At 53.7% G+C, this 19,186-nt stretch overlaps 1 protein-coding gene across 2 annotated transcripts in view; it reads right to left on the reverse strand.

Moving 5' to 3' along the window:
• The window catches only part of ADGRD1 (adhesion G protein-coupled receptor D1), a 181,604-nt gene continuing 162,793 nt past the window's right edge, over positions 376-19,186 (reverse strand). For both annotated transcript variants that reach the window (XM_021072216.1, XM_003483408.3), the window contains 5 exons: positions 11,531-11,622; positions 7,569-7,695; positions 5,299-5,340; positions 3,921-4,013; positions 376-2,604 (listed from right to left, as the gene is read on the reverse strand). In XM_021072216.1, the coding sequence (XP_020927875.1) occupies positions 2,509-2,604; positions 3,921-4,013; positions 5,299-5,340; positions 7,569-7,695; positions 11,531-11,622 (450 nt within the window). In that variant the 3' untranslated portion in view covers positions 376-2,508. The remainder of the gene's footprint in view (positions 2,605-3,920; positions 4,014-5,298; positions 5,341-7,568; positions 7,696-11,530; positions 11,623-19,186) is intronic.

Here is a 19,186-nt window from a genome sequence, read left to right on the forward strand (position 1 = left end):
CGTTGGTTGGATCCCTGGCCTGGGAACTTCCACATACCATGGGCACAGCCAACAACAACAACAACAACAACAAAAAGAAGCACCAGTATTCTGTGCAACACATTAACCTGGGGGGAACACGGGCTTCATAAACCCCATTACCTGTCTTTTTTCCCCATGTGGATGCAACCAGGAAGGCTGCTGAGAGGGCGGGGCATGGTCCCTCAGTGTCCCCAGAGCTAGAATGTGCTGGACACAGAGAAAGCAGTAAAAAAAAAAGTCTGTCGAGTGAATCCCAGGGTAGGATTTTACTCATGTTTGTTTCTCCTTAGATTTTTGTCAAGAAACCCACAGTCCAGCTCACCCTCCACTAGCAAAAGGCGCTAAAGACCACACTTTATTTGAAGGACATTAAATTTTATTTCGTGAAAGTCACAGCATATTTCATCAGTGGCATTCATCATCTTTCCTGGGCTAGAAACTAACCACACGATTCTTTCCAATTTCTTATCTCTGGCCAAATTACGTGTAGATAATAAAGTACTGCAGAAGCCAAACTCTAAAGCCTATAAATAAAGCACTACTTCCATTCTTTAGTAATAAAAAAGGTTGTTCATTACTTTTCCTGATATATTATCTATGTAGGGTGAATATGCTGAGAGTTAAAAAACAAAGAATTCCACCTAAAATAAAGACAGTTCCTTATTTGATTTGCTTCACCAGAAAACTAAATAAGAAAAAAAAAAAATCCAAGTGTAAATCTTAGTTATACAGTGTTCTCACTTCTAGGTGCTCTTGGGCATGAGAAGGATCTAAGACCGCGTTACAGGTGGTCTGGTTTCTAGAATCACAAGAAGCCTGGAGCAGGGGTCAGGCTCGCTCCGACTTTTCGCCAAACCCGGGGCCTCTGCCTGCATCAGCCAGGTTCACCACCATGGCACATCCATGGGGAGGGCACACAGCACAGTCACAGTGCACTGGTTGGCTGGTGCATCTGGGACCTCACCGGATGGAGGGAAAAAAGATTAACCCATACATCGACCTGCAGATCTGGGTACAGTCCCCTCCCACGCAGGAGATGCCTGAAGGTGACTGTCACACTTACGGCCATTGGGGCATGAGTTACTTCACAAAGGTGGCATTTGAAGATGGAAAAGGTCTGCAAAATGCTGTAAAACCTCACTCTGAAAGGAAGCAGGCACAAAGGGAGGAGAGGGGCAAGCGGGGAAGGGGCTTCAATGCTCTCACCTTCACAGTTTTAAAGGAAGAGTTTCCAGTATCAAAAATAGGTTGGAATTTCTCACCCACACTTTTCACAAACACCATTAATGCTGTCATCACAGTCTGACCTTTCCTCAGCCTGTATTTCCCATATTTCAGTGGCCTTTCGCTTCACATCTGTATGTTGACCAACCATGGCGATCCTGAGGGATCTTGCCCGCACGTGGAACTGTAACAATTATTCCATTTCCTCTTGGGCTGTGTCCGGGTCTGTAAGTTAACATTAACTCAGCACACACTGCTGTTGTCACCCCCTCCCTGTCCAGGTCAGTCAGGACGGAGGTCCTTGAGACCGCCCTGCCCACCCCAAGCAGCCTCTGTGCCTGCATGTCAAGACCTCCCCTTGAAGCAACATGAAATCAAGGACCGAACTCACTTCTACCTTCCACTGTAATCTGCTCTTTAGACACCCAGAAAAGCATTTACAAGTGATGAGGAAGAAACTTTCTAGGGGAAATTGTGTCTTGGAAAACGGTGGCTCTGCTGGGCCACCGTGAACATAGAGGAGGCTCGGGTTCCAGAAAAGGGGGAGATTTTAAGGCTGATTTTGAATCTAAGGAGCCAACCCTCTTGAGAAGCTCTCCAAGTGGAAGACCCCACCTGGCTCTTCACCTTGGCGAGACCCCCGCACACGTGCACAGAGAGAGCCTAGGCCGCCAGAGCCTCCAGCCCAAAGCCCTTGGCCATCAGTGGAGGCCCAGCACGGCCGCACAACCAGAGGTGGCCAACGCTGGCGTCACCCTGCAGAGTCACTCTTTGGCGGGTGCCTGGATGCTGGGTGGAATCAGCAGGTGGAAAACACTCCTACATTTCCCCATGTGCCCCCTCAGCTGCCTTCGCCCAACCCTCCCCCGCAGGACCTCTCTAGCCCAAAGCCCCCACCGCTGCTGTGCAGAGGCTAAACTTCCCTCCCAGTGCCATGGCCTCCGGATCTCGTGTGTGCACAGTATGAAAGGTGCAATGCTGGGTGCCCTTGCAGTGATCGAGGGGAAGGGATGCAGTGTGTTCCAGGACCCTGGAGGCAGTCACTCAGCCCACAAGGCGACCGCCAGTCGCTGTGTATCAGGCTACAGGCTGAACGGTGGGCTCTGTCACAAGGGGCGGGTCACGGGCCAGAAGGGCTGTCACGGGGGCTCAGACAGCAGCGAGGTGAGGGTCCCGCTGGCGAAGATAGAGTATCTTGCGGTTTGTTGGCAGGGGGTGGAGGGGTTCTGAGAGGCAGGCCGGCCGGGTTAGCGGCCTCTCTGTTCACACAGCGGACAGGTCCACGCGGTGCGCGGAGTGGCTGCTCTTGTCCCAGGGGCTGAGCCTGCTGGAGCCTGTGCCAGGCCGGGTCCCGTTCATCTGCAAACCACAAAGGAGCGAGAAGTGAAAACTATGGTCCAAGACGCAAACCCAAGCCCCAAGGGAGCGCGGGAAGCTGGGCGCCAGAAAGTTGCCTGAGGCTCCGCCCACGCGGGGGCGGGGCACGGCTCCCTAGAAAAATGAGGCCCCTGAGCTCTAGAGGGCGCACTTCCCTCCCTCTCTGCTAGGGTTTCTCTTGTGGTTCCCAGATTCCAGGGTGCACTCACCCGCGCAGTCATTCATTCATCCATCTATCCTTCTGTTCATTTATTTATTCATTCATTCTCTCCTCTATTCATCCATCTATTACTCATTCCTTCTACATTGATTATCGAGCGGATGGGGGAGACGGATGCGGGCTATGGGGTCACATCAGTGAGCAAAGTCAACCAGACCCTGGCCCTGAGGGAGCTCACATTCCAACCAGGGAGGCAGAGAATGGCCGTCAAGCAAATGAATAAGCAAAGCAACTGCAGAGATGGCAACCGGATGCTGGAATGGGCTGGGCACACTTTGATTCAGGGCTGTCTGCAAAGAACTTCCTGTGGACGGACAGGATGGGGCCCCTGGATGAGGGCCTGAATGATGGGTTTGAGGCAGCAGTGCAGTAAGAAAGCATAGCCTCGCCTGTTCCAGGTGGCCCGAAGACGGGGGGTGGGGGGCGGACTGCAGGTCTGCAGGGCCGAAGGAGGAGGGACCACTTCCCCCAGGAGGAGGGTGAATCAAGCCCAGCGCTGGAGGCAGCTTGTTCAGACCTCTGACAATCCAGACCCAATTTCTCAAACATCTGTAGGAGAAAAGACCTGATGTAGAGAGGGGGCTGCGCCCTGTGACTTTTAGCCTCCGGGGGATATCATCAGCATGACCACCATCCGCCTTCCATCCCCCTAAGTCAACATAAGAAGTACTGGCCCTGGGAAATGGAGGAGCGAGGGCTGAATGATTTGCAAGGACAGGGACCCTGTTGGGTGTGACATCAGTCCAGAAGTCGTGCCACCTGCAAGCCTGTCAGGTGTGAAAAGACTGAAGAGCAAGGACCAGCACCCAAGCCGGGCCTCCAACACTGATGGTGCAGATGATGGAGCTCAGGGAAGGAGGGAGGGAGGCACTGGGGCTTAGGATTTAAGAGACGCAGCCTCAGCATCACTTGGTCCTCCATAAGGCAGAGGCTTAGTGGACCTGGAGCAAGTCCACGGCTGGGGCTGATGAGGACAGAGAAAAAGAGCCCTTGGTCCCTGCAGGCTGAGGATGGGAGAGACTCAGAGCAGGATCAGCCAGCACAGGAGGGGTGTAGACAAGACCCCACATGCACTCACAATGTCGGAGCTGAAGGGCTTCATGTTGGCCTGGCGGGTGGAGCTGCTCGTGAGGGACCAGACTTTGGTTTTATGCTTGAAAGCCGCTCTCACCTTCAAAGGAAGAACAGAAAGCTCATTAGAAGCAATTTCAGAAGTTGAAAAAAGCAACAGTAAGAAGTCACTCTAACCAGTCTTGAGGAATCGCTGCCAATATAAGACCTGGAACATCAAATGCAGGATGAGGGCAGGATCTGAGAACATCAGGTCCAAACAGAGCCAGTGGTTGCGGAGCCGAGTGCTCATCTGGCAGAAACACACTGTCCCCACCACTGTATCCAGCCCTGCAGGGGGAGAAAGAGCTGGATCTGGCCTGGTCTTTGCTGACCTCACAGTTCTGGGCAGGAAGACAGGACACACACCACAATGAATAGCACAGGGCAGGTGTGTGACCTGTGCAGAAACCACACAAAGAAGTAAATGGAGAAAATGCGTGCAGGGGCGGGCCAAGGGTGGTTCTGAGGCTGCATCCTTGCCTTGCCTTCTGCCATGCAGATTGGTCTCAGGCTCTGCATGGGCTGTTCCTTGGTCTTTGCAATCACATGACCCCTCCTCCACGGGCCACCACCATCCTCATCTTGCCCCGCCCCACCCCCAAATCTCCTCCCTCCCTGTCTGACTTATCCTCCTGCAAAAGGATGGACTCTCCTGGAAAAGCACACATGTGGCGATGCTTTTGCACATTCTCAGTTACCATTCCAGAGGCATTTCCCCATGACCGCAGCCTGGAAGGGGCTCCAAGGCCAAGAAACATAAGGCCAAGCCTACAATAAGGACAAAACTTTTCCCACGGATTATGAGTCCCTAGAAACAGGGTCTAGAGCAGCCTCCCCCATCCCCAGGGCCAAAGGTGTGTCAGGTGCAATGCCCCCAGACAGCACCGAGAAGAATGAGCCCACTCCAGGTACGCCAGTGCCCTTAGAGGCCACATCACAAAAGTCCCTTCTCACCCCTGCAGTCAGGAGTCCTTACACCCCCAGCCAGTTTCCTGAAAGCCTTTGGGGAGAATGTGCTGGGAGCACATCTGCCTCTTACTCTCCCTAATATGCCACATGCCAAGAAAGGTCCTGATTCCCAAATCAGCTATTCCACACTGTCTCCATCTCCCCTGGTCCTCCACACAGCCAGCAGTGTCTGCATGACATCAGTGAGGGAGGATGTATGTTGCTTAGCAACTGGGATGGAGAAAGACCTGATGGAAAGCAGCCCCCTGCACACAACCTGTCACCAATACCAAGGCTTATTCAGGATTACATATTCCCACCCACCAGCCTGATGGAACGACACTGTTTCTGCTCTCTGAATTGAAAAACCAGCTCAGGAAGTGGAGCAGACATACCTCTGAATTCAGGAGACAATGAAAGAGGAAGATGAAAAATCCCTGGGAAGGAAAAGAAGAAAAACACATAATTAGAGCCTCTTGCATTTTGTTACAAACTTTTCTGAGGGTTCTTCCCAATGCCACCCAGGGACTCTGGGAGTGGCGCTAGTGGGGCTGGGTGTTGGGGAGCTGGAGAGTGAGCTGTGATGCTGGGTCCTAAGGTCTGGAGCCCATGAGGGGAAGGGCAGCCTGGAATACAACCTAGATGCAGGCAGCCACCATAACCAAGGTTCAGAGGTGGCTCTGCTACTTGGACCAAGATCCAAAGACAGGTGGATTCAGAGTTCCCATTGTGGTTCAGTGGGTTAAGAACCTGATGTTTTCTCCATGAGGATGCAGGTTCAATCCTGGCCTCATTCGGTGGGTAAAGAATGTGGCATTGCAGCAAGTTGCTGCATAGATTGCGTATGCAGCTCGGATCCGGCGTTGCTGTGGCTGTTGGGTAGGCTGGCAGCTGCAGCTCTGATTCCACCCCTAGCCTGGGAACTTCCACATGCTGCAGGTGCGGCCATTGGAAAAAAAAAAAAAGAAAAAAAAAAAAGAAAGAAAAACAGGTGGATTCCCAGAGAGGCTTAACCCAGAAAAGGAGCAAACGTGCTGGGGACGGACTTAGGGGAGAACATGAGATCATCAGCTAAACTGAGCCTTGGGATCCTCCCCCGCTGCAGACTGAGGATGATGATAACAATGAAAACAGACCCAAGGAGAGGGTGTCCCCAAACATCTAGAGATTGCTACTCTGTGTCAGGTACCAGGCAAACACTTCGCACGTGTCATGTCTTTTTGTGCTAAAAACAGCTCCGTGAAGTGGGTCCTATTACTGTTCCTGCTTTATGGAGGAGGAAACTGGGACACAGAGAGGAGAAACGGGGAGCCCAGGACCTGGAGTGTGTACGGGCTGCAGCAGGACTGCGTCACCTTTCACTGCAAACAACCAGACAGAAACTAGGGATGGGGGCGTATTACAGATTAGAAGCCCTGACAACAGTCGCTGGTTGTGAAGATCCACTGAGGCTGTCACAGTGAGGGCTGGGTTGCACTGCAGTGGTATTTGCCAGGATTTGACCTGTGGCTTGGTGGTGTGGGCTGTGTATGGCCATGGGCATTCACCGCTGCCCTGCCTTTGGGGACTCAGACTCTAGGGATCCCAAGTCCCTGGTTTCCAGGCTGTCACCCTTTCTGTCCTTCATTCGAGAGCAGGTGAGAACTCAGAATTCGAGGTATCCCCCCACACCCCACCTCTCCACGCCTGACTCCCTTTGCGGAGCTGTCCACATGCTGACCGTCTTCCACTCAGGCCTGGATGTGCCTCCCCCAGATTCTGACCAGAGGATGAGGTGGCCCTGCTGTGAAAGGGGTCCAGCATGCCTTGTTTGCTCAGAGCCTCTGGCTTGCACCCCCTTGGTGCCTCTGTGCTTGGTCCTTGGGAACGCCCCCTGTGCTATTGATAGGGATAGTGTAGGCACAGGTGGTTGTAGAAGTCCCAGTGGGGGATCATAGATAAAGAGGAAAACCTGGGGGATGCTGGAAGACCACTGTAAATTCAAGACAGCCATCAACACCAGGCAGCCTTGCTCGACTAGTGGAGGTGTGAGAATTGCCTCACGTCCTTGGCTGGGGGACGGGATGAGGCCTGCATTGAGATTCAGACCAAGGGCAAGAGTCTGAGGAGCGCCCTTCTGCTGATTTGAATACACACCTTATGGGATACGAAGGAGGAGCTGCTGCTCCTAGAAAAGAAGAGGCAGGCCTTTCCAACCCCCTCTCCCCTTGGAGGATAAAACTGTGGCCCACCGGATCCTCGGGGCAGAGCTTCCGGGCCTGCCCTCGAGCATCTCTCACAAGCAGCCTATCCTAATAAATCTATTTCTTGCCTATCACTTTGTCTCTCACTGAATTCCTTCTGCATGGAGACATGAAGAACCTGAACCTTAGTGAGTCCAGACACAGGGTGAGAAACTCAAATTTAAAACCGTGGGTTTAAGTCCCAATCTGGCTTTAGGTTGGGTTTGAGTCCCAGCACGTGGGTTCAAGTCCCAGTCTGGGTTTTGGCTGGGTTCAAGTCCCAGCACGTGGGCTCAAATCCCAATCTGTTCTGGCCAGGTTCAGGCTGTTAGTGCTGTCAGTTTCACTACGGGCTCACCAGCTGTGTGTATGGAGGGAACGGAGTGTCCACTTGCAAAGCTGAGCACCAGCTCACCTACCCAACCTTGCTACTGGGCCCTTACCTGTAAGGAGTTGAGTATGGCAAACATGTACTGGAAGACGACGGCCTCACTGTTGACAGCAAGCACACCAAAGAGCCACGAGGTTCCCAGGATGGGCAGCAGCACAGCCACAGCTTTGGCTGTCAATCTGCAAGAGAAACAGGGGTGGCCACTCGGGATGGTGGGCGGGCAGGGTGGATCTAGATGCGAGGCTCTGGATGGGAGTAGATAGCCCTTGCTGAGGCAAGACATGGGTTCCTCACTGCAGGTGACCTTGGGTGATGAGCAACTGACCCCCTCGGACGAAGAAGCCAGGGTCCCCAGCTCTGGGCCAAGCTGACAACTCCGCTCCTGCTGTACTGGGCATGGGCTCTGGCCGGTGGCCCTGTTGATAGAAATGCTTATCCCAGTGCCATGAAGGCGAGCAGAGCCTGGGAGCTCAGTGGGTGGGAGACACATCCAGCCCTGGGGCACCTGTAGGTTCAGCCCTGGAAGGTGAGATCCGAGAGAGGAAGGATCTTGGTGCCCCAGTGTCTGCAGAGCCCAGAAGAGAGCTGGCATGGGGGCCATGCTCACAAGGCTGTCTCAGTCCTAGCTGTCTCTGATACACCATGCAAATCATCTCATGCTAACTGAAGCCCAGGCTATCCTGACTCCTGAAACATCTGTTTCCATGAGGGGTTTTCTGTGTGTGAGCATTAGAGAAAAGCCTAGGAGTTCCCACTGTGGCTCAGTGGGTTAAGAACCCAACTAGTATCCATGAGGATGTTGGTTCAATCCTTGGCCTCATTCAGTGGGTTAAGGATCTGGCATTGCCACGAGCTGCAGTGCAGGTGGCTCGGATGCAAATGTGGCTTGGATCCCGTGTTGCTGTGGCTGTGGTATAGGCCGGCAGATGCAGCTCAGATTCAACCTCTAGCCTGGGAACTTCCTCATGCTGCAGGTACAGCCCTAAGAAGAAAAAAAATGATGGCAGCCATGCTGCACAGCTCAGCAACTGCCACATCCCTCATCCCTTAGCTCAGTGACTGACATGACTGTGAGTTCTCTAAAGGCTGGACTTTCTCTGTATCTCCACAGCCACAAAGCACAGCACAGCGCCAGGATCAGCGGGCTCTCAGGAAGTGACCACTGAATGGATGAAGGTGGACAAATGGATGAATGTGCAAAAGTGCCATACACGGATCCAGGCACCTCCTGGTCAGAAGCCCCAGCTCCCGGCACCTACAGGTCCTGGAGGCAAATGCCTGTAAAACAGAGGGCTGTTCACACATGTCAGCTCTTAGGGAAGCTGTAGTCGTGTGTTTTCATAAAGTTAATACAGTTCAAAAACCTGAGTCTGGGAAACAAACCATCATGAATTAGTCAACTTCAGTCTTTAGATTCTGGAAAACCTATAATTGAAAGGAGCAGCTGCTAAGAAGTAGGTATCAAATGTGCTACTTTGAAAGTGATGGTTCATTTTTACTTGAAAAATAAAGTAATAAGTGATAAAAATCTCAGGGGAAGTTCCTCCAGTTGAGGCTCTCTGAAGACTCTTGTTAACGGATCCAGAGCTGTTAGGTCCCCTTGTCACAGGCAGAAGTAAGCAGGATCCATGCACAAGTGGCCTGGACATGTGGGGGACGCTGGCCAGTCCTATATTACTCCCCAGCACTCCCCCCTTTCCCCCAGGACCACGCCGGCTTCAGGTCCTCACCCCTTGTGTCCTCTACTCCTTGCAGCTCCCTATGGCTCTCACCTTTCTCCCTACCCCATACCACACCCCCAGCCTCATTTGGGCAAACCGAATGTTCTCTGCTACCTCCTGGGGAGTCTGGAATCAAGGCCAATAAACAGAGGCTAGAAAGCAGGTGGAAGGCAGCCTGCTACCAGCTCCTAAGGAAGCTCCTCACTGGTTAGTCTCTGAGCCCTGAGCTGCTGGGCATGAAGGAAGCAGCCACCCCGAAACCAGGAGGCGAGGAGGGAGGAGCCAGAAGCCCAGATGCCAGGGGAGGAGGCGGGGTTCTGTCTTCCCACCCCCGAGGCTCCTGGGCTCCTGCTTCACCAGCCTGGGGAGGGGACAGTCACATAGGAAGACTAAGAAGGGAGGGAGGAAGCGACCCAGGGTCTGGCTCAGCCACTTGAAGAAGAGGAGCCAGTGCAGGGGGCACCCTGAGTGACAGCAGAGAGTCAGGGCTGGACAGGACTCTCTCCAGAAGGTTGGTCCTGGGGCATTGTGTCACGTGCAGGACACAGAAGGCCACAGCGGCAGGGCCACCAGCCATGGTTCCCCAGAGGCAGGATCCTGGCCCCCACCTCCCCCATGTCAGCCCCCACTTGGGGGACCAGGCCCCTACAGAGAGCGAGAGGTGTCATGGGCACAGCTGCCTCCCAGGGCCACGGTGCAGAAAGAAGGGGCGGGTACGCTCTGGGTGCAGCAACAACAGGTCAGATGTGGCAGTGAGAACCACAGCCCTGAGCTCGAGGGGAGGGCCTGGGGGCCAAGGTTGGGGGAAGGAAGGCTGGGGCTCCTCCCTGGCCAGGCCCCGCGGGGTTGCGGGGGACAGGCGGCCTCACCAGGCAGCGCTGACTGTTCTCCCTGATGTAAGAGGAGGGGAACTGACCCCTGACCCCAGAGCATCTAGAAGTTTTCCAGGGGCTGAAAAAGCCCAAGAGAGCTGTAGCCACCTGTCAGGTTAATTTACAGTGTTTGGAATTCATTACGGAATAACTGTCTTATCGATCTGCTGCTGATGTATTTACTGTTCTCCCTTTCAGAAGAGTTATAGTGCAGGTAAAGTAACTTACAGAATGGCAGCTGTCCCACAGGGGTGCCCTGTTTTATATAACAGCCCCAAATTCCCTCAGAGCAGCCACCTCCCCCATTTCCTGACCCTGTGGTTTGGGGGTGCTGACTGTACCCCAGAGACAGGGTGGACCATGAGGCTCAGGCCTGGGTTAACTGGTGACTTCCATCCACTGTGACTGATTCAGAGATGGCCAAGTGGCTCAGGCTGAGTCTTGGCTTCCAGGCTCAGGACCTCTGATTGTTTTGGAAAGAGATGCAATTTTCCCTGGACCTGAACCTCCTATTGCAGCCATTTTGTCACCAGGAGGCAGAGTCCACCCCAGCATGAAGCTGAGAAGGGCTGAGAAGTGCAGCCCCAACTCAGTAGTGCTGAGACATGCAGAAGGAACTGGGTCTCGGTGATAATATTTGATCCCCTGGACCAAGCCATTTTAGACACACTACCGGACTTAAGGTTGCCTGTGTTGATACATGTGCCTTTTGCTTTATTTCTTTATTTTTGGGGGCTGTGCCCATGGCATGTGGAAGTTCCCGGGCCAGGGATCAAAACTGCACTGCAGCAGCGACCCAAGTTGCTGCAGTGACACTAATAGGTCCTTAATCCACTGGGCCACCAGGGAACTCTACGCCTTTTGCTTTAGCCAGTTTGTGTTGGGTTTTCTGTCACTTGCAATCTGCAGAGCCAGGAAAGCACAGGAGGCAGCTAGTGTGGGGGTGGAATCCGTCCCAGAGACACGTGCTCTTTCTCCAGATGGACCAGCCCCAGAGCAGATCAGCAAGTTCCACCCTCCTCAGGACACAGCCTGGGAGACCACACTATCATTCCCATCACACAGAAGGAGAAAGCCGGGCATGGAGGGGTGAAAGAGCTCACTAGGTCCCAGTGGACATGAGGGCTGAGGCAGGACTGACAGGCAGGGCAATCGGGCTCCAGAACCCTCTTGCCCCAGGGCAAGCTCCCCTCACCAGGGGGCAAAGCAGCATCTAATAAATGCCCCTCTTTCACAAAGGTTGGCAGTGAGCTGGGCAAGGAGGCTGATCCTGGTCAGAGACTGATGGGGACACGAGCCCCGTGCTCCGCATGACATCAAGAGGACACCGAGCAAGTCTGGGAGTGTGACCGGCCCTCCTGCTAACCCCGGGGCAGCCTCTGTGGGGGGTGGCAGGACTGAGAGCCCAGGGATCAGCTTACTTGAAGGCGCTGGGATCTCCATGTATCTTGTAGTTGTCAGCGCTGATCTGGGAAATGACCCTGGTCACGGCGATGAGGATGCCAATGTTCACCTGCACAAGGAGAAGCACAGGTGAGCGCCGGCGCCGCACCTGCAGGACATCTGAGTCCACCCGGCAGCGCCCACCACACTGGTCGGTCTCCAGGAGCAAGAGAAGACATGTCTTGAACTTAGACCACCTGCAGACTGCCTTCTGGGAGCCCACATCTGTGCTTCTGAGAAAAGACAGCCAACCATCCCAGGGCTTAGTTTCCAGGAGCACATCAAAGCCAGCAACCCTCTGCCCAGCACCGGGGCAAGCAGAGGGCGACCTCAGATTCAGACAGACCTGGTGCCAACCTCCTTCTGGCATGTGCTCCCACGTGTGACCCTGGGTCGCTTACTGAAGTCTTCTGAACCTGGTTTCTTCATTTGATGAGAAAGAGCAGTAATTACCTCAAGTGTGATCTGAGCCTCAAAACAGTAAGAAACCATGTCTGCAAAGCCCCTGGCACAGCCTGGCTCTTACTTCCTGCCCCCGCCCCAGGGCCTAAGCTGTGGGATGCACTGAAGCCAGGGCAGAGGGCCCTTCCTCTTCGGCCTAACGCTCCCTCCTTGCTGGGGACCTGCTGGGAGGCTCCTCTTGGGGGGCTGAGCCCCCTAGAGGGTGGAAGGGTCTCAGCAGAGGCTCCAGCACAACCCTCCCCTCTCCTGGGCAGCTTTCCAAGGTCCTGAACAGGAGCCCAACCAGGCACATGACAGCAGGAGAAGTGGATGAGCTCCCCCACCGCCCTGATTTCCTTCCCCTACAGGGTCCTGAGGTCGTTTACAGAGTCGGTGAGGAGACCAGCTCCAGGCCACGTGGGACCTTTCAGGTCTGACCACAGGCAGTGACAAGGCTTTACCTGGCAGGCCTCACAGGAAAAGCGGCCCCATCTGAGACATGGGGTGCAGCGGAGCAGCCCAGGCTCTGAAGAGAGTTTCAGGGCAGATCCTACCCTGGCGGGTCACAATACCCACATATCTGCATTCTTGGCCTGGACACCTGCATTCCTGGCCTCTTTATGGGGGCCCAGCCTGGGGTCTTTCCAAAGCACCTCTGCTGAGCCCCCTTATCCTGGGGCCATGCAGACACTCATTCCTGCTCTGCCTCAGAGGTCAGTACCGCCCACTCCCAGCCCTTCTCCCACTTCCCGATCCCCGGCTCCAGGGCCCATGACTTAGCAGGAGGCTCTCCTTCTGACCCCACTCAGCAATGCGCCATTAGTGTTCCCGCTGGTCCCTGGAGCAGAGCACGGGGAAACTGGTTCCTCTGCCTCTTTAGCCCCTTGCTTCTCCTATTGAGATACGTGAATAACACTTTGATGATTAGCCCTCACAGCGAACAGAGAATAAACACTGTCAGCGGGGCTCTCACCTTAACTGACCACCTCCTCACCTGGCAGCTCCTGACAGCCGGGCTGCCTCATCGGCCCTCTTTTTCTCACCTGTGATGAGGAAACCTCCAGAGATCAGGGAAGATGGAAGAAGCTAACAGATAGGAATATACAGCAATACCGGCACCCTCCACCCCTCCGCCCTGGCTGACTGGGTCACAACCACAAGAAAGTCACTCTCGGAGTTCCCGTTGTGATGCAGCGGAAACGAATCCACATGAGGTTGCGGGTTCGACCCCTGGCCTCGCTCAGTGGGTTAAGGATCTGGCTGTGAGCTGTGGTGTAGGCTGGCAGCTGTAGCTCCGAAGCGACCCCTAGCCTGGGAACCTCCATATGCTGTGGGTACGGCCCGAAAGAAAGTCACACTCAGCAGGTGAGAAAAGTGTGGGCCAGCACGGACGCCAGGGGTTAAAACACAGGGATGCTTCATTCAACTGGGACAGTGACCAAAGCAAGGGAACTACTGATTACTGCTTCAAGGATGGGGACAGACACTGAGGCTCAGTGAAACCTGCAAATTGTTTATTCTAAGGTCAGGCAGGCGTGGCACACATACCCCCCAAATTGTCTCTGTACCCAGTGGCAACAGCTGGGTCATGAAGCTGGGACATGGGGCTGGAGTGGCCAAGTCGAAAAGCCACAGATCCAGCTGCTCTCGCCAAAACTCAGCAGTTTTTCTTGAACAAATGCTTTTCAGTTTTGTACGCCTTTGGGTGATTTCTGGAGTTCTGAGATGTTTGGGTTTGCTTTGTGTATAATTCTTCCAGTGGCTTCTTTGCACTTTCTGGTGGGGGTGGAAGGAATGTTTACCTAGGCCCTCTGTCCCTCTGGGAATTTGTATCCTGGATTCCTCACACACTGGCCAAAGCCGAAGCCCTGTTGGTCACAAGAAAAGACTGGAAACTACTTGAGTTGTTACAAGAGAGAGCAGGTCTGGGGGTTACTGTGGTCAGCCTGCTCCGTGGATGTATTGTGGACCCAGGCAGCCCTTTCAGTGCTGATCAAGCCAGAGATCCAACTTACATGGGGCGGAAAAGGCACAGAACAAGGTGATTATATATTTATATTCGTCCACATCTCCGTGGCACCCCCAGGATACAGAAGAAGCTCGCGTCAGGGGTTGTCTGTTTGGGGGCGCGAGTGGAAACCAGGGATTGGAGAGAGAGATGTGGGCAGAGACTGTTGACATGTATTATGAAGCTGGGCTTTCAAATTTTTCACCATGTGTGTTCAGTTTCAAAAATCAGAGCACGTAATTAAATGATGAAAGGGAAATAACATAAATCCCATTTGCTGTGAATGTCTCCGTATTGTTCTTGGGCTCAGGAGGAAAAGAGGCTTAACTGTGGGAAGCACCCCGGTGATTCAGGGAAGGGGACAGAGAAACCAGACCTGGGAACCCCGGAGATGGAGGCCAGGCGGCCTCGGGGGAGGAGGCTGAACACCCCAGGTGACCTCAGAGGACTCGTCATGCAAAACCCCACCTGTGCCCAGAGGTCTCACCTCCCACACTCCAGGTGATCCCAAAGGGCTCCTCACCACCCCTCCCCCCTTTGGCTGGCTGGGGGCTGAAACACGTGATTCTGCCCCACACCTCGGGTGGGAAGCCAGCGGATTCACGGACTGCTGTTTGCAGACTCCGTGACACAGACACTGAACAGATGATTAGATTGTGGCAAACTCTTTCACAGACACAGAAACGCTCCAAGCGCTTCATTCAATTTCAGGTCTCTCTTGTTAATTCCTGGCCTCTGTATTTAAGACCCAGAAGGAAGCATCTCCCTGATGCTTCTCCCTGTTGCTTAAGCCGCTCACATTATTGGCTGTTCCACTTCATCATCATTCTCATTGCTCCACGGCTTTTGCTGGGGTATGTGTGTCCCCCCCTCCTTTCGGCTGCGGGGGGTGGGGGTGGGTATCTGATTTTTCCCATGTTGGTAAGACAGTCACGTTTGCCAAGGCATCACGAGGGAAGGCGCAACTAACCTCCAATCCTATTTCAATGCACAATTAAGTGGGAGACGGCGGCTGTAGGGGAAACAAATCTGGCGTTTCATGAAAACAGAAAACAGAAGCAGGCCTGGCCCCCTCGCTCCATTTCATTCATCCTAGCTTGTGCCTGGCTGCAAATTGGAAGAGGCCCTGGGTGAGGCATTGGTCATGTGAATGTCGGGCATTTCACCAGCTAAGTACCTCCACGTTAGAACAGTCAACAAGCTACTTATGACAGGTGTCAAAACAATAATTCATGGGCCGAATTTCTGCAAAGTGGGGGAGAGGAGACACTCAAGACCATGAGGATTTCTGCTGGGAGGAGGAAACCACTGGGCAGGGCTTCTGGGGTTCAGATCACCCTCTGTTTCTTGACCTGACTAAAGGCCACTCAGGTATTCGTGAAAAATCATTGGGATGTATAAACGCTTTCACAGTGAAAGGTTCTTTTCTTTTTTTCTTTTTTTCCTTTTAGGGCCACACATGCAGCATATGGAAGTTCCCAGGCTAGGGATCGAATTGGAGCTGTAGCCGCCAGCCTACGCCACAGCCACAGCAACACCAAATCCGAGCCACATCTGCGACTTACACCACAGCTCATGGCAACACTGGATCCTTAACCCACTGAGTGAGGCCAGGGATTGAACCCACATCCTCATGGATACCAGTTGGGTTCTTAAACCTCTGGGCCATGATGGAATAGATTATACACGCACACATAAACACAGAATAAACCCTTTGGTATGTTATGGTACCTGTTTCTACATGTATTTATGATTCTGTATCTATACATCTGGAACTGTAATTATATTCATGCTCAGCTGGCATCTGTTTCTAGGAATCAGTAACTGGTTCTGGATCCACTTATCTTTAATTAGGTATCTTTATTTATGTACTGTATTTGTATAGTCAGTCACACAACTATCCTGGCTTCTCACATGAGAGGAGGATTTTAAAACTCCAGAATTTTATCTTCCCTGGAGGCCCTCCCCCTAATGAGGCCAGCAGGAATCAAACCCCTTGCAGTAAGATGGGGAGAGGGAGGGGTCAGGCTAAGTTGCCCCTGTGGCCAGAGCATTCCTGTATCTGTTAAACCTGGGGCCCCACAGGCAGGTTTGTACTCAGCCTCACTGGTGTCGCCCAGGGAACAACATCCATTTCCCTTCTCCCACTTTCTTTTTTTTTTTTTTTTTTTTTTTTTAAGGACCGCACCTGCGGCATATGGAAGTTCCCAGGTGAAGGGTCGAATCAGAGCTGCAGCTTCCTGCTGCAACGTCAGCAACAGATGCAAGCCGAATCTGTGTCCTACACCACAGCCACAGCAATGCCAGATCCTTAACCCACTGATTGAGGCCAGGGATGGAACCCGCATCCTCATGGACACTAGTCGGGTTTGTAACCTGTTGACCCACACCCAGAACTCTCCCATTTTCCTTCTTATTCAGGGAGAACAGTTTGTGAAATGACAGCTGATGGCCGTGTTTGGCAGTGAGGTGACAGGGTGAGACGTTACAGGAAGGGGCTCGGTTCTGCCCTTTCCTCCCCAGCACTGGGCCCAGAAGGCCCCACAGTGACAATCAATGTTCCCCAGACTCCTGCCCCTCCAAGACCAACCTCACCATGACACACAGATATCACACGGCCCAACATGAACAGGTACCTCTCCAAAGTGTTTTAGTTGAAAATTATGCAAGAGACCCTAAAAAGACAAAATAAATAAATAAGGAGTTCCCATCATGGCTCAGCGGTTAACAAATCTGACTAGCATCCAAGAGGTTGCTGGTTTGATCCCTGGCCTTGCTCAGTGCAGGTCACAGACGCAGCTCGGATCCTGTGTTGCTGTGGCTGTGGTGTAGGCTGGCAGCTGTAGCTCCGATTAGACTCCTGGCCTGGGAACCTCCATATGCCGTGGGTGCGGCCCTAAAAAGACAAAAAAATAAAATATAATAAATACATAAATAAAATTATGCAAGTGACATATGGGTGTTATTAAATGTACAGGATGTGCTAGCGTGCACCCCCAACACACAAACCTGTCTCTAGGGAACCACAGCCCATGTGCATCCTTCCAGAACTTTCCGTCCCACGGATGTACTCAGGTGAACATGAACCCCCAACAGAGTTTTGCTTTCTTTACACAGATTGGTCAGGTCCTACCTGTGATTCTGAAACTTGCTGTCTTCAGAGCAAGTTCCCAGGGGGCCTCTGGGAACAAAGGGACAGAACCGAAGATGCCATGACCAAGGGTCCTCCAGGGACGTACGCCCCCCCCAACCCCTGCTCCGGCCAGCATGAGTCCTGGCAGTGGGATAGGATAGTGCTCGGGATCCCTTGGCTGCATCCCTCAGCCCTGGGTTTTCATGCTTTTTCTGCCAAGGTCCAGGGAGCAGATACTTTTGGCTTTTCAGGCCACAAGGTCTTAGTGCAACAACTAAACTCATCACCTGCAGCATGACAATCCTCAAAGACGATTTGTAAATAAATGCCTGTGGGCCAAGAAATATGATTTCACCGCCTGGGCCACAACCATCTGACCCTGCACTTGACCGTGAAGTCCCTGAACAATTTTCAGCCCACTTTGGAATCACCTGGAGCTCCGAAGGGCCCCGGAGCCCGGGCTTACTGGAACCTGACTCAGAACCTCAGAGATGGGGCTCAGGCGGGAGCTCCATTAATGATAAGTGTGAAAAGTTGCAGTCCTCTAGGGCTGGTGGCTGATGCGGAGGAGAGGGGCTGGGATGGGGCTGGAGGTGATGCTCCCTCAGGAATGACAGTAGTTGGTGGGTGTGGCTCCAGCGAGCCCAGAGGACACAGGGTGCTGGGACCCCACTGTCGGACCCCATGGGGAGAAGGATGCAGGCAGGGCAGCCTCCAGACCCCCAGCTGTCACTGCCCACAGTCTGATGACACACTCAGGTGACCTGGGGAAGCCTGGGACAGGGCGATCCTGCTGGACCCCCAGAGCTGGAGGTGGAGTCAGTACGGAGAGAACCAGGGGCGTGGCCTTACAAATCCAGTTACTCCCCTCCCCTCCCCACTGTCCCTGCTCCCACCACGAGGGTGTACTGTCCAGGGGACTGGAGTATGGTCTCAGCCATGTCTACACGCTGGTGGACAAGGTGATTGTCCTCCTGACCCCAGAGTAGGAAGGGAGGCCACACGTGGGGTCCCTCAGTGAGGCCTCTGTCACCAGTGAAAGGCCAGGTGGTAAAGTGACTGCAGAGGATCCTCATGCAACCCTGGGACAGGTGACAGCCTGGACTGAAAGCTCAGGGACACATTAACAGGACAACTTGCCACCTCCCACACCTGAAAGGCCTGTACTCAGAGCTCAGAACGAATGGAAAGGGTGGACCAGGGTCCGAGACCACAGTCCCATCCCTTCCCTGACCTGAGCCTCTCCTGGAAGGAGATCTCCTTACAGAACAGGTGTGCGCTCGGCCCTGGATGGGCAGAGACTGCTGTGCTCCCTTCCCTCGCAGAGGTGACACCTCAATGTGATTCTGACCCTTTGTGATGGACAAAGGAAAAAAACACCCAGCAGGTCCTGTCAAGGCTCAGTGGAACAAACTAGTATCCATGAAGGCGCAGTTTCGATCCCTGGCCTCGCTCAGTGGGTTAAAGATCTGGCATTGCCGTGAGCTATGGTGTAGGTTGCAGATGCAGCTCAGATCTGGAGTTGCTGTGGCTGTGGTGTAGGCTGGCAGCTGTAGCTCTGATTCAACCCCTAGCCTGAGAACTTCCATATGCTGCAGGTGTGGCCCTAAAGAGAAAGAATGAAAGGAAAGAAAGAAAGAAAACACAGCAGCCAGAGAGACGGTCAGGCTCACAGGGGGCCTGGGATACTGGCTCCTGTGGGACAGGAGCTGAGGGCAGAAGGACAGTGTCAGGGACCCAGGAAGCCTGTGGCTGGGGCTGCTGACAGGAGTGTGGTCTGTGGAGGAAGGCGTGGCCCCCGCACCCACAGCTGGCACTAGGGAGCAGGGGTGCACTCCTGGCCTCCCACCCCCACCTTCCAGGCTGGTCCATGTCCATCCAGACCAGCCCTGGGGACAGCGAGGGCAGGAAGGGGATGGCATCAGGAGGGGCACTCAGCTGACCCGACAGACCCCGTCTCCCTGTCACCCATTCCTCCGACATAGGACCCTGCAGAGAGCAGGGGCCCAGGTGCTGGGGCAGTGAAGGATCCAGGGAGGCTCCAGGGCCAGC

The sequence above is a fragment of the Sus scrofa genome, chromosome 14, assembly GCF_000003025.6.
Source record: "Sus scrofa isolate TJ Tabasco breed Duroc chromosome 14, Sscrofa11.1, whole genome shotgun sequence".
In the NCBI taxonomy this organism is placed as follows: domain Eukaryota; kingdom Metazoa; phylum Chordata; class Mammalia; order Artiodactyla; family Suidae; genus Sus; species Sus scrofa.